Source organism: Notechis scutatus, chromosome 2, assembly GCF_049901735.1.
Source record: "Notechis scutatus isolate UNSWTSFEM ecotype Mainland chromosome 2, rNotScu1.2, whole genome shotgun sequence".
NCBI lineage: Eukaryota > Metazoa > Chordata > Lepidosauria > Squamata > Elapidae > Notechis > Notechis scutatus.
Window position 1 is genome coordinate 148724204 of NC_142010.1, and position 15038 is coordinate 148739241.

At 36.3% G+C, this 15038-nt stretch overlaps 1 protein-coding gene and 1 pseudogene across 2 annotated transcripts; both read left to right on the plus strand.

Moving 5' to 3' along the window:
• Positions 1-1920: 1920 nt before the first annotated feature.
• LOC113431539 (lysozyme C, milk isozyme-like) lies at positions 1921-4990 on the plus strand. The gene is made up of 4 exons (XM_087956584.1): positions 1921-2098; positions 2288-2449; positions 3558-3636; positions 4700-4990. The coding sequence occupies exons 1-4, from the start codon at positions 1963-1965 to the stop codon at positions 4758-4760; spliced, it is 438 nt and encodes a 145-aa protein (XP_087812710.1). The 5' UTR covers positions 1921-1962; the 3' UTR covers positions 4761-4990.
• Positions 4991-8264: 3274 nt separating this feature from the next.
• On the plus strand, positions 8265-14783 carry LOC113422946 (lysozyme C, milk isozyme-like; annotated as a pseudogene). The gene is made up of 4 exons (XR_015747832.1): positions 8265-8400; positions 9196-9357; positions 13650-13728; positions 14656-14783. The product of XR_015747832.1 is annotated as a lysozyme C, milk isozyme-like (transcript).
• The last annotated feature ends 255 nt before the right edge of the window (positions 14784-15038 follow it).

Genomic DNA, 15038 nt, shown 5'->3' on the forward strand with positions numbered 1-15038 from the left:
CAAAGAAATTTAACTCTATCGTTCCTGGTCCTATCTGTTTATTTATATTCCTTTGGAGGCTTGGACTCTCGCCTCGTGGTCACAGGTGAGACAGAACATATATGTATATGTATATGAATGTAAACATGTATTATTATGTATTATTTTTATATGTGATTTAGCAATGTAAGACAAAGATGTAGGTTAGGAGGATTGTACCATGTATCTTTTTGTTTTTGTTCGTGTTTGTTTAATAAAAATTATTTTAAAAATTAAAAAAAAGAAATTGTCAAAGAAACAAACATGTGTGATCTACAAAGGCATTATGCATTATGCTTATTTTTAATTTGTATTCTTATATTTAGGGTTGCCTGGAGAAAGTACTGCAAAGAAAGAAATCTGTCAAAATGATAAGGAGGATTGAGTTTTTTAATTTCAGCAGAACTAGACATGTCTTCAGTCTTAATTTCCCCTAGCCAATCATAGCCTCATTTTGTTCCCAAAGACCTCCAAATCCGTGTCTCAATAATTCAGGACCACTTGTAGCTCTTGCTGGGGATTTTGGAAGCTATTTATCTGAACACAAGTTACAATGCTTAAAACAAATGGTAATAATTTGGAACCATATAAAGTTTGATATGGAGATGTGCAGAATACACAAATTTTCATAACAATGATTCCAATTCAGAAACAGAGTCATGTCACTGAGGCGCAGTAATGAGGAAGTATTAAGGGGTTCAAGGTCTTTTAAAAGAGAGCAGGGTGGGGGCTGTGTTGATCTCAGAGAATGAGGACAGTTTCCTGCTTTCTGGAATCCAAAACAAGGAACTTGTCTTCGGTGCATAAGCTCTCAGTGTCCACAAAGAATACATTCATCAAGAATCATAAGATACAACACTTAGTGATAGTCATAGGATAGTAAACAAGCAATCAAATTATACTAGGAAACTAAATAAAACAATATAAATCATTACGATACAAGCAACAAGGTTATACTCATAAGTAGAAGGAGATAGGTAATAGGAAGGATTAGAAGAATAATAGTGATAATGAGGCATTCTGTGACCACATAGGGCTTTTTCAGTTAAAAATTATCACCTTGAATTCCCCCAGAAACCAAGTGGCAATTAACAAACAAAATCCCTCCCTCTGCTGCCCACCTCTGGACCAGATCTGGCTTCTGGATAGCCTTCCGGGACAGCTTATGTAGAGTTCACTGCAGTGACCCATACTGTGAATAATTTACACAACCCAGTTGCGGAATTCAGCAATTTCAGATCATGATGGAGAAGAAAATTATCCAAATGGTCACTAAGAGCTGACAGAGACTTGATGGCACATAATCAATCAATGTTATTCAGAGGAATCGATGACTAATCTAACACAGTAATTTTTGTAATACCGATTCAGGTCCATATCTCTCACCTGGCCACAAGCTAAATTAAATTGCATTAAATTATTACATTACATTAAATTAAATTAATTTAAGATCATGTTTCAGAAAGTTTTAAATAAAGCATCCTGTTAAAGGTTGCAAGTTTTTAGAATGTATGAATTCATTGTGCATCCATGTCAGATTCTCCTATATAAGCAGAAAATACAAAATTAGAGCCTCATCCCCACCTTTCTCACTCTCCCTGTTTTTGTGCCCTCAAGGAAGATAAAAAGTCAATAAAACCAAGGAAATAATACAGTTCTCTGAGCAATTTCAGTACGTTGCCTCTCAGGGAGCTAAAAATTCTTTTCTCACCCATTTTTTAAAATTGGTTTGGCTTCTTAAAAAATTAAAATGACAGTTAAAAATATTTTTTCCTTCCACTTTGTCCTTAACACTCTTTTCTGGTTACTCCAATATTGCTTCAAGTTTGGGAATTACTATTGCTACATACTTTGTTATCGAGTTTCCACTTCCGCAAGCTGTGACTATAAAATCCAGTAGTCGCACTGGAGAAGTCAGACATCTTCCTCTGAGAAGCTGCAGCAATGAAGGCCCTAGTGCTCACTCTCCTCTTCCTACTCATTGCAGCCAATGAAGCCAAAGTATACACCAAATGTGAACTGCTTTCAATTCTGAAAGGAAAAGGCATGGATGGATATCAAGGCTACAGCGTGGCCAACTGTGAGTTTACTCTTTCTATCTCTCTATTTTACCCTGGTCCAGGTTTTCAAGAGGGATGGGTCCTTGGGTCCTTCCTTGGTCGGGGGAAGAATGATTGAAGATGGTTAAATATTCTGTGTAAGAAACCAGGATAGCTTTTCATTATAACTCAAGTCTTTTATACCCCTTTCCCTGCTTGCTTTCTTCCAGGGATCTGTATGGCTTATCATGAGAGCAGATACAACAGCCGAGCTGTGGGGCCACCAAACTCAGATGGCAGTCGCGACTATGGGATTTTCCAGATAAACAGCCGCTATTGGTGCAACAATAACCAGGGCCCTACAGCTAATGGCTGTAATAAGCCTTGCAGTGGTAAGACACCTAGTGTAGAGAAGAAATTATCTTGATGAAGGAATGCAAGAGTTGTTAGGAGAACTGTTAAGATAAAGTCGATGAGAAAAGAATGACAGCTCAGTCCCAGGAAAGAAAGAAACAGCCAAAAGTGGGGGGGAAAGCTCTTGATAAGAGGTGGTATAAGAGGTGGGAGGGAGAAGTTTTGACAAGCTTTCAAAATTCTGTTATTGATGCTGTTGATGTTATGATGTAGTATTCCTGCAATCCTTATAGTGTTTGTTTCCTGATCTGATCTATTACCAAGGACTGACACCTATTATTCTAGAAAAGAAAGAAAAATGTCCCAAAGAAGTCAGGTGAAACTTTTGAAGGGGGGTTTTAATCCTTCTTCTCCTTTATTGCTCTATGTACTTGTTCAATTTTGTCCAGTGCTTCACGAAGTTTGGCACTGAATCACCCTGTCACTCAAAGTAATTTCAAGTTCCTGCTTGTGTTTTCTGTGATAGTGTCTAGTCACCATATTTTCTATTGGCCTCTTAGCCTTCCTCAATCTGCTCCTCCACTTTGTACTCCATTTCCCAAATTGTCCCAAATCCTTTAACTTCCTTCACACAGCCATATCTCACTTTCTGCCTCCACACCACACACCACAACAGCCATTGTCCTGCCCAAAGGCACAGGTTAAAGGCAGAAATTTCAGCACTAGAACTCCAATCAGCAAGGAACCTGGTCCAGTGCTCTCTGCCTTTTGTCAGAGAAATCTGGTTTTTGGACTCTGGTGAGACAATTCTTCTCTCACTCCTTTCCAAGAGTGCAGAAAGACTGTTGGGAAGTCTGCATATTCAGCTCCAGAAGGAAAACAGATTCCCAGTGTTCTACACTTTCCAGACTTGTTACTCTACACAGGTAGAGGATGAAAAATGGCATTTCATGCTCTACACCAGCTGTATAAAAAGTGGGGTACACTGTTAAAGAAGCAAATGCATGACATAATACATATTAAGGTCCTACAACTGAAATGCCACTTGGGTAAGAATCTGTTTTAAATAGTAATATTATGCAAGTCTTTGGAAATCTTTTTGAAACATCTGGGTTGGGACATATTCCAATTTGTCTTTCCTGGCAGCTTTCACAAATGATGACATCACAGATGATATTGAGTGTGCTAAGAGAATTGTCCGTGATCCCCAAAAGATGGATGCCTGGTAAGTCAATCTTTCATTAATATCTTCCACTTGTAACATTGGGTAGCAATGGAACTGTCTTGAAAGTTAATTATCTTTCTTTAAATTATTATAGAACTTTTAGCCTTGATGGCAAAATATAATTTCTGAATATGGAAATTTGTATTTTTCTTGCTAGAGTGGGTTGTTGATGCCTATTATAGCTGGATAATTTCTTCTCAGTAATTTCCCATCCATTATCTACTTTTGTTCTTTTCATTTGTTTTAAAATCTTTTATCACAGGTTCAGCTTTGGGATTTGGTACCGAGTTGGGGCAGGTAGCAGATGAAATTGGCAGGTGACCTTTTAAACACCAGGACTCTGATCCCACGGAGGAGCTCCACAGGATCAGAGAACTGGTAGATAAAGTATGCAGTGAGAGAAACAGGGAAAGATTATTTGTGAAGCCTCCAATTATAGATTGAATAGGAAAAGGGGCTGCAGCAGCAAATGGTTAGATAGAAAACTAGTAAAATGGGAATCTAGAACCAAACAATAATGGTATTTTATGCGGTCAAATGTTAGAATAATTTAAAAGTTACTTTGCTGTGTTCTCTTCTGAGGGATTCTATGATATGGGGTAAGATTTTAAGAGCCATCTGGTGCTCACCGAAGGTTTTGGACTTGAACTTCCTTCAGCTCTAGCTAGTATAGACCCTACCTAGGATATGTGGGAACCAAACTATCTCTTGGGCATTACTGGCATATCGGCTTTATTGTGACAAATAGAAAGTCAGGACTATTTTAGCTGAAACAAAAAAAAGTGTTGGATTTTAGTCTGGCGAAAAGAAATTCATTGACAAACTAGGAAAGAAACTTTATCAATCAATGAACAGGAAAGATGAATGAAAAATAGTTGCCTCTAGCTCACCTGGAAATTCCTGCTTGAGGATGGGGGATGGGGGTTGGACTAGAAGACTTCCAAGGTCCCTTCCAGTTCTGTTATTTTCATATTCTGTTATTCTTCAAGTGGATTTACATAATCAAACAAACAATATGCACGTGGCTTAGAAAGACATGCAGTGTTCTTATTCTTACTCCTAGGGTTGCCTGGAGGAACCACTGCAAAGGAAGAGATCTGTCACAATGGACTCGGGGCTGCTAGCTCTGAGATGGATGATCCTGCATTTCTCTTCTGCATTTCTCTTCCTCCTCCTGTGAGGGAAATGATACTACTTCTTATACTGTATCCAAAAAGCTTTCACAATTCGATTCGATGCGTGTACCCACAAGTTGGGAAGAACAAGTTTCTTTGCATACAAATGATAATTTTAAATCTCTTTTAAACTCTTCAAATATTGCTTGAAAATTCTCAATAAAATGAGTATTGTGCATTTTGCCATTTTCATTTCACCCTTCATTATTCTGGCATAACTGAATTGGCTATTAATCTTTCCTACAGCAAGGGAGAACTGCACCACTGTTTCAAAACCTGGCATCATGTAATAGAGATCCTGATGCATCTCTTCATACAATATTAGTAAACTATCTTGAAATTGTTACATGAAAATTCTAAATTGGCATTCAAGGCCAGAAAATATCTAGGATGTACTTCCAGTTATATTTTAAGGCTTGGTTTTTGCTGTACAGTATAACTGATGTCTGAATCTATAATCTGGTGGCCATCTTATTACGATGCATTGACCTGGAAGATACCAGAGTATCCAAACAAGAAAGCAACATTAGCAGATTAAATTATACAGGCAAAATTATTGTGATTTATGCTGTTCCAAAGTCCTCATCTTACCTTCTTTCAAAGTACAGATATGTTCCAATCACAATTCGATTCGATGCTTGTACCCCACAAGTTGGGAAGAACAAGTTTCTTTGCATACAAATGATAATTTTAAATCTCTTTTAAACTCTTCAAATATTGCTTGAAAATTTTCAATAAAATGAGTATTGTGCATTTTGCCATTTTCATTTCACCCTTCATTATTCTGGCATAACTGAATTGGCTATTAATCTTTCCTACAGCAAGGGAGAACTGCACCACTGTTTCAAAACCTGGCATCATGTAATAGAGATCCTGATGCATCTCTTCATACAATATTAGTAAACTATCTTGAAATTGTTACATGAAAATTCTAAATTGGCATTCAAGGCCAGAAAATATCTAGGATGTACTTCCAGTTATATTTTAAGGCTTGGTTTTTGCTGTACAGTATAACTGATGTCTGAATTTATAATCTGGTGGCCATCTTATTACGATCCGTTGACCTGGAAGATACCAGAGTATCCAAACAAGAAAGCAACATCAGCAGATTAAATTACACAGGCAAAATTATTGTGATTTATGCTATTCCAAAGTCCTCAACTTACCTTCTTTCAAAGTATAGATATGTAACAGTGTTAAATCTAGTCTATTCAGTGCATCATCAGTTCCAGGATGCTGTTAACAAGTCAGAGAAAGATTGACCTAAAGTCATTCACCTGGCTTGGTGCCCAAGGTGGGACCAGAACTCACAATGTCCTCATTTCTAGTTTGGTGCCTTAACCAAACTAGTTGTTTTGCTTACATTATAATTAAATAGAATGACTATTTGATTTATATTCAGTCTCCTAAAATACCTCATTCTCCCATCATGCTGTTTCTGCAGTGGTCTACTGCACCAGGAAAATGCAATTTGTTTCCTTTTTGTATATAATTTTTATTAAAAGTATTAAAGAAAAAGATAAAAACTAATACAAACTAATATAAAGTAAGGAAAAAGAAAGGAAAAGAATAAAGCAAAGAGGCAAAAAATGCAACAAAAGAAAAAGTTGAGTTATTAAAGGAAAAACAGAAAATAAAGAAAAAATGTTATAAAAGTTATATGTTTTTAGTTTCTAAAATTACACAACACTCTTTTTATTCCATAATCTATCCTATCTAATCATCAAAATCATAAATCATGTTCCTTTTTATTTTTATGCAAAAATTCCATAATTTCAGTCACCAATAAATATAAATAATATTACCAACAAGGCTCACCGAATTGGGGTGGGTGGGTTTGATGGGATAGATTAGAAAAGATTCTCATTGCCAGGTTTTTAATTTTAATTTTTATGTTTTTATTGTATACTAATTGATTTTGCACTTTTTAACTTTTATTATATTGTAAGCTACTCAGAGATGTTGTATTAGTCAGATGGGAGGCATAGAAACCCACTAGATAATCATAAGTAATGACTTTCCCCAGTTGTCTGGGGAATTCTGGGAGTTGAAGTCCATACATCTTCAAAATGCAAGGTTGAGAAACATTGATAAACTGAAATAATCTTCCATGGCTTTTTTTCTAACCGTTCATCCAATAATTCAATAAGGGAAGGCCCTGGCTCCAATAGTCTATTGATTTATAAAAACCATTTGTATCAAACTATGCCTTTGAAGCCAAATATTCTTAGGTTTTTTTTCATGATCACCAAACGTAATAAATATAATAAAATGTCCCCTCATGTTGTTCACATTTCCAATGTGCATTTGAAGAGTCTTTATACATTCTAGACAATTTTTCTGGCCTCATGTACTAATGAGACATCATTTAATACAAATTCTCTTGGAGATCATAATATAATGTGAATTTAACCCTTTTGACCATGTATTTTCCTACTGGTTATCTGTATCACCAAAATTGTTAGCCTACTTTATCATGCATTCTTTAACCTGTTCTTCCATTCTTTAATCTGTTCTTTATAATTACAATTCATTTTCATCTTCCAAATACAATTATATTTCAAATCCTGGCTCTCTTTGCTTTATACTATGTCTTTTTATCCATTTTAAATCTTTCAAATGACTGTAAATGGGGAAATCATTGACAATTATATCCATCTGCTATTCATTGTGCTCTTGATCTGATTTTAAATTCCCCTTCAGGGTTTTCCAATGTTTGATATGTCAAATATTTATCTTTACCAGTTCTCTTCCATAATATGCTTCTTGAGCTGAGACACCTCAAGGTATTTGTGGCCACAACCTGGGTTTATATTTATTACATATCTTTAATATGGCATGATGAAGGGAGTTATTTTGAGGGAAGGAAAACTCAAAAAAATTCTCAATGTTGGAAAAAAATCCTGACCAAAGACAGGATGCAACAACTGAAAAACCTTAACTGAATCTCCTCATGGTAACTTCCTTTGTGAGTTAAGCAAAGCATGGAAAGTCCCCTAGGTTGCAGCCTGCTAGAGAGAGGGTTTTATTGGACACAATAAAAAGTGAGACATAAATAAGTGTAATAGTATTTCCTGCTCATATTTCCAAAATCTAAAGAATATCTAGAACAAACAGGAGAATAGAATAGAACTGTTAGAATAAAAAGAAGGTGAAATGGGAATAGCAATCCCCACACAATAAAAAGTTCTGTTCAATTTTCACACACATAACTTGCAAGATGCATAAAAATGACACAGTTGCAGGCACCATTTGTTTATTTTAAGCACCACTCATGCAAATTTTCAACGCTCTCCTTGTCAGGCCATAATAAACTCAGGTTGGCGCTACGCAATTATTATGGCTTACTTTATTTACAATCTTTGCAGAGGTGCCAATTTTCCAAGCTGTGACTATAAAACTCAGTTGCCATCCGGGGAGAAGCCAGGCATCGTCCTCCAGGGAGCTGCAGCAATGAAGGCATTAGTTCTCAACCTCCTCTTCCTCCTCATTGCAGCCAATGAAGCCAAAGTATACTCCAGAGGTGAACTGGCTTCCCATCTGAAACAAAACGGCATGGATGGATATTATGACTTCAGCCTGGGTGACTGTGAGTTTACTTTCTCTTTTTCTCCACCTGAGCAAGTTCCAGGTTTGCAAGGGGGGTCCAAAATGGGGCAGATCTTTTCAAGAATGGAGTTCATCCAGCCTACCCAAAAAGTAAAAACTCTTTTCAATTTTCTTAGAATGGTAAAATATGCTTTGGTCCCATCCCAAATGACTGGGGAGACCTCACACTTCACCTTGCACTAACACCCTTATTTTTATGGGAATGAACAATACTCACTTCATTGCCTGTTTGGCACAACAGCAAAACTGGAGTGTGATTAGGTCACTGTGTTATCTGTATTTTAAAAAACCAGGGCCTTAGCCAATATTGTATTTGTTCTCTTCAGAATAAAAAAGTTCTCCCTGCCAGGAATCTGACCTTTGGATGCTACGCACCCCGTCAAAGGTGAGATTCTTCACATTTCCCCAAATCATCTCAATTCAGGATATGGTTGAAGGAGCCATCACAGAAGATTTTCCACAGGGACCGCAAAGCAAAAGATTCACAATGGAAAGGTATCTCCTCCCTGGAAGGCCTGGATAAGGAAGAGAGGAGAGGGGGCTTTATGTGCCATTAACAACCCCAGGAATATATTGGAGAGAACAATCAGACTTATTCCAAATTCTCCAGAAGGTTTCCAAAATGTATTGAACTTCTTGGGTCCTTCCTTCTTTGGAACAGAATGAGAAGATAGTTCAATATTCTGTTTTAAATGTTCTGGGTGAGAAACCAGGATAGCTTTTTCATTTATAGCACAGGCCTCTTGTGGCCCTTTCCCCATTTTGTTTCTTCCAGGGGTCTGTATGGCTTTTCATGAAAGCAGTTTTGACACCCACAAAGTGGGGCAGCCAAACAGGAGTGGCAGTCGTGACTATGGGATTTTCTAGATAAACAGCCATTGGTGGTGCAACAATTACCAGGGCCTTACAGCTAATGCCTGCAATAAGCTTTGTAGTGGTAAGATATGTAGGGTCGAAGATATATAATCTTGATAAAGGAATGCAAGAATTGTTAAGAGAACTATTAAGAGATTAATATTAATTAATATTAATTAATATTAAGTTGATGAGAAAAGAATGACAACTCAGTCCTGGGAAAGAAGGAAGCATCTGAAAGAGATTGAAAATTACCTGACCTTGATCCTGTTTGTGTATGAGGTGGGAGAGAGAAGCTTTTAAAGTTCTATTCTTATTATTGTGGTCTATAACAATGAAGTAGTACAGATTCCCATAATCCTTGTAGTGTTTTTTTTCCTGACCTGATCTACTACCAAGGGCTGACACCTATTTCATTAGAAAAGCAAAAAGGTGAAATGTCCCAAAGAACTCAATTGAAAATTTTGTAGAGAAATTCTAATCCTCCTTCTCCTTTATCGGTCTTTCTAATTGTCCAATTGCACCCATCACTTCATGAAGATTCATGTTTAATCATCTTGCCTCTCAAAATTATTTCAAGTTCCTACTTGGATCATTGTGATAGTACCTAGCTACATTGCTTTTTGTTGTCCTGCTATCCTTCTTCAGTCTGCATCTTTACTTAGTATCCCATGTCTAAGCTTCTCATAAGTTGTCTACCTTCCCCCACAAAGACATATCTGACTTTGTGCCTCCAAGCCACCCAATCCAGTGTGGTCTGATTTCTAATGAGCATCAGATCCAATTGGAGGCTGTTTGGATCTCAGGGAAGCCAGATTCTTGCTTCTAAAAGATACTGTTACTGCTTATATCAGATCTGAAATAGTCTAATCCTGTTAGATCTTCCTGGATAGACAGACAAAATTGGAGATGAGTTAGTCTACAGGCATCCTATCAACATGTAGGGCTTTTGCAGATAAAAACCAATACCCTGAATTTCCCAAGAAAACAATTAAATAAGTGGCAATTAGACTTCTAAAAAATTACTTTGGAACTGTGTAACTGAATTCTACCCCAAGAAGAAAAAATAAAAAGAAGAAAGTGTTAAATGAAACAATTTGTTCTGATTTGGATTGCTTTGTGACTTTGGGACTTTTGGGAACTATTTCTTGAAAGACTAAAAACATTTGGGTTGTTTTTAAGGGAAAAAAATGGCATTATCAGTTGAAGAATTACAAATGGAATTTCAAAAGCTAAAAAAAGAGGAACAAGAAGACAAGGGCTCTTCTGGATCTATTTTTCATTTTTTAGAAATGGCGATTTCTACCTACCAAGAAATACAACAACGAGAAGGCTGGGATGAAAAAGAAGAAGCCATCTTTAATGGACAGACAATCTTAGTTGAGGAAGAAAAGAGAAAGGGGGGAAACAAAATGGAGAATTCAGAACCTAAAAAAGCAACCAAGAAAGGGAAAAATAAGATGAAAAACCGATACAATGTCAGAAAGCAACAGAAAAGAGAAATACAACAGAGAGGGAAGATTAAGAGAGTGGAGTTTGAGAGATGGGGGAGCAAAAAGGCTAGAATTGATAAGAAAGGAAGGGAAAAAGGAAAGAGAAGTCATAAAGGTTTAAAACAAGATGTTAAAAAACAGGTTTTTTTCAGAGACAAAGGGTAAAATATAACTTAATAAATGATTCTGCAAAAGTACATAAGATTGTATTGTAGATATTAATATTTGAAATTGAGTTAGAAAATTGAAATATTATATGAGTTAAGGGAATGTATAAAAATGTTTAAGATTTAACAATAGAGTTTAACTTCCTATGGAACATTGTTTTTACTATATTATAAATTTAATTCTCTCTTTTTTATTATTTTAAAATCTAGTACTTAGAATGTACTAAGCAGAATCAGTATGGAAAGTATGTATTATTTTAAGTGTTAAATTTAGGGGAAAGATAAAAAGTTGTCATACTTCAACCAGTGATTACAGGAGAAATATTGTATTAGAAAGAAAAGATAAATAGATAATTGAAAGAGAACAGACAAAAGATGCAAGTATAATTATTTAAATTGAGATGAAATAAATAAAATAGAATTAAGAGAGTGAATGAAGAGAGAAAATATATAGAAAATATAGAATGTTAAATAAGATATGAAATAGTATATCAAGTGAGCATGAATTTGATTTATGTCTGTATAAAAAGATGTAACCCGGGGTAAGCCGCTTTCCAAAAAGAAGTTTTATGTATTTATGCTTTGTGTTTTGTTTGTCTATGTTTGAATTAATAAAACGCTAGAAGAATGCTGGAAGAGAATAATGAAATTGTAAATAAGACAGATGGATATAATGAATATATACAATCCAAGGTAAAAGAAATATAATTGAATAGAAGGAAAGGGAAAAATAAAGAGAAGGTGGGAAAAGATATGAAATTGAACAGATAAGATAAATATACATATTAAACTGTGCTTGTATGGAAATGTGATAATTTGGAATTATCCTGTCTTTAAATAAGATGTTTTATTTGTTTTTCAGAAAATATGTTTTATGTTATTATGTCCTGCGTTTTGTTTGTTTGTGCATTGTATTTGAAAATTAATAAAATTTGTTTTAAAAAAAAAGATAGTAGATTTCCATTTTGTTGCCTGATTGGGACAATTGCAGAACTGAGATATGGTTATGCCATCCTGGTCTCCGTGTAGGTTTTTTTTTTTTACACTTATGGCTTAGACAATATTGTATTTACTCTCTTAAGAATAAGGGTTATTATCCCTACCAGGATAAATATCCTCTCAAAGGTAAGATCTTTCAAATTCCACCAAATCATTTAAATTTAGTAAATTTGGGGCCATCATAGAAGATTTTCTACATGTGGAGATTGCCAAAAGATGCACAATGAAAGAATACTCCCTCCCCGGAAGGCTCAAATTAGAAAGAGAGAAGAAAGGGGAGGTGTCTTTTTGCGCCATTAAGAAATCCAGGTATATCTTGGACACAGAAACAGATTTATTCCAAATTCCCTGAAGGTTTCCAAAATATACTGGACTTTTTGGGTCCTTCCTTGGTTGAGGGAAGAAGGAGAAGATAGTTAAGCATTATGTTCTAAATGTTCTATTTTTTTTTAAAAAAAAAACAGGATGGCTTTTTCATTTACAGCACAGATCTTTTATACCCTTTTCCTTGCTTGCTTTCTTCCAGGGATCTGTATGGCTTATTATGAGAGCGGATACAACAGCCGAGCTGTGGGGTCATCAAACTCAAATGGCAGTCGTGACTATGGGATTTTCCAGATAAACAGCCGTTGGTGGTGCAACAATTACCAGGGTCCCACAGTTAATGGCTGTAATAAGCTTTGCAGTGGAAAGTCTAACAGGTTTCCAAAATTCGGTGGTTATTATGTTCTATGACACAATGAGATAATATGCCTATACTCCTTTTGTTTCAGATGCATAGAATTGATATGGACTCATCAACACTATCAAAATTGTTTTGAGTTCCTGCTTGGGTCAACAGTGATAATATCTAACCACTCTGCTTTCTGTAGGACTCTTGGCCTGTTTAGCATCCTGCTACCCAACTTGTCACAACTACTCTAAATTCCTCCACACAGATATATCTCCATTTCTGCCCCCAAAACATCCACCACAGTATTATCTAAACAGGAAAAGGCTTGTATATGGTGAAGTCCCCCTATCCCGCTCACATTAACTATCTCACATTCTCTTCAGTGCTTTTTAAAGATTTCTTCACTTTTATTATTTTTATAAACATCTCAAGGTTGCACACATACCTAGCACTCATTCTTCCTCCTCCTATTTTCCTTGAAACAACTTAACTCTGTAAAGTGAGTTGGACTGAGAGGAAGAGACTGGCCCAAAGTCACCCTACCAGCTTTCATTCCACAGGTGAGACTAGAACTCACTGTCTTCTAGTTTGTAACCTGGAGATGAAAAGTGTTGCTTGTAAGAGAGCCACATGATCCTATCTTCATAATAATTAGTCAATATCTTGCTAGAGGAACTAGTTAAAGATGCCAATTTCAGCTCCAGAAACCCACCCAGTTAAAGAATTCAATCTAGTGTTTTCTGCCCTTTATCAAAACTTAGGACTTAAGTGAGATATTTCCTCTCTGGTTCCTTTCCAAGAATGCAATAATGCTCTCGGGATAGCTTCATATCCAGCATATTCAGTCTAGAGCAGAAACAAACTCTTAGTACTCTACATTTTTCAAACTTGTTACTCTCCATGTTCAGAGCAGGAGAAAAGGTATTTCATGGTCTACACCAGCTGAGAAAGGGTCTGTTTTAAATAATAAATTTATGGAAATTTTTGGAAATACCTTTGAAACATCTGGAATTGGATAAATTCTAATTTGCTCTTTTGGCAGCTTTCATAAATGATGACATCACCGATGATATTACTTGTGCTAAAAGAATTGTGCGTGATCCCAATGGGATGAATGCCTGGTGAGTCAATATCTCATTAACATGTTATATTTGGAACTTTGGCTAGCAACTGAATTTGTACTCATGAAATTTACTTAGTTTCTTTAGACTATTGTAAGACGTCTTAGCATTGGTAGTGAAATATACTATCTAAACATTACAGATTGTGTTTTTATTGCTACACCTGCATTCTGGTTGCTTTATAATATGGGTTTAAGAAGTCTTTTGAATCCTGGTTTAAAAGTAGCCTGAGACACAATTTAAGACACAGCTGTTGATGCTGGTTATAGCTGGGTTCCTCCTTCTCAGTCATTTTACATCAATTATCCACTTCTGTGCTTGTCAGCTGTTAAAAAATCTAGGATTTAGTACTCAGTAGCAGAAGAATTAGACAAAGGGTCTTTTGAACCCAAGGATTCTGTGGACAAACTCCATGGGATCAGAGATCTAGTAGGTAAAGAGTAGTAGTGTGCGGAGCAGGGAGAGATCATTCTTGAAGCCTCCAATCATAGAATGATTTACTATTGAGTAGTAAGCAGCAGGTCATTAGATGAAACGCTTTTCAGCTGAGTATCTAGAAGCAAAGAATAAAAATGCTTTGTGGTAAATAATCTGAATTATATAAAAGTATTCTGTGTGCTGTTCTGAAGAGAGTCCAAAGTATCTACTGGACATTATGGCATGTAAGCTTTATTATGAGAAATAAAAAGCCAGGACTTTTTTAGCCAAAAAAATTGTTTTAATCTGGAGGATAGGAGATTTATTTAAACAACTAAGAAAAGAACTGTCAATGAACAGGAAAGATGAATGAATGGTGGTTGCACTAGCTCACCTCGATGTTTCCTAAATCTTTCCAAGTAGAATTACATCATTTGAAACTGTTAAAAACACTATCAGATGTGTGTTCTACAAAAATGTGCATTGTTCTTATTTTTATTCTTTCTTAAGGGTTGCCTGGAAAAAAAACTGCAAAGGAAAAAATCTGTCAAGATGGACCAGTGGCTGCTAGCTCTGAGTTTGATGATCCTGCATTTCTCTTCCTCCTTCTGTTATGACAATGATATTATTCCTTATATCAGGGGTCCCCAACCACCGGTCCCCGGACCGATACCGGTCCGTGGATCATTTTTTACCGGACCACAAAGCTTGGGCACCGCGAGGGGGAGAGAGGGAGAAAAGAGCGCTACGGTATGCCCAGCGCTAGTCTCCCTTTTCCTCTCCTTCTCCTTCTCCCCCGTCAACCATGCACACGCACACGCATGCGCGCAGATAAAGCTGTTGCTGTTGCTGCTGCTGCTGCACCATGACCCAGAGGAACAGATTGAGCACAA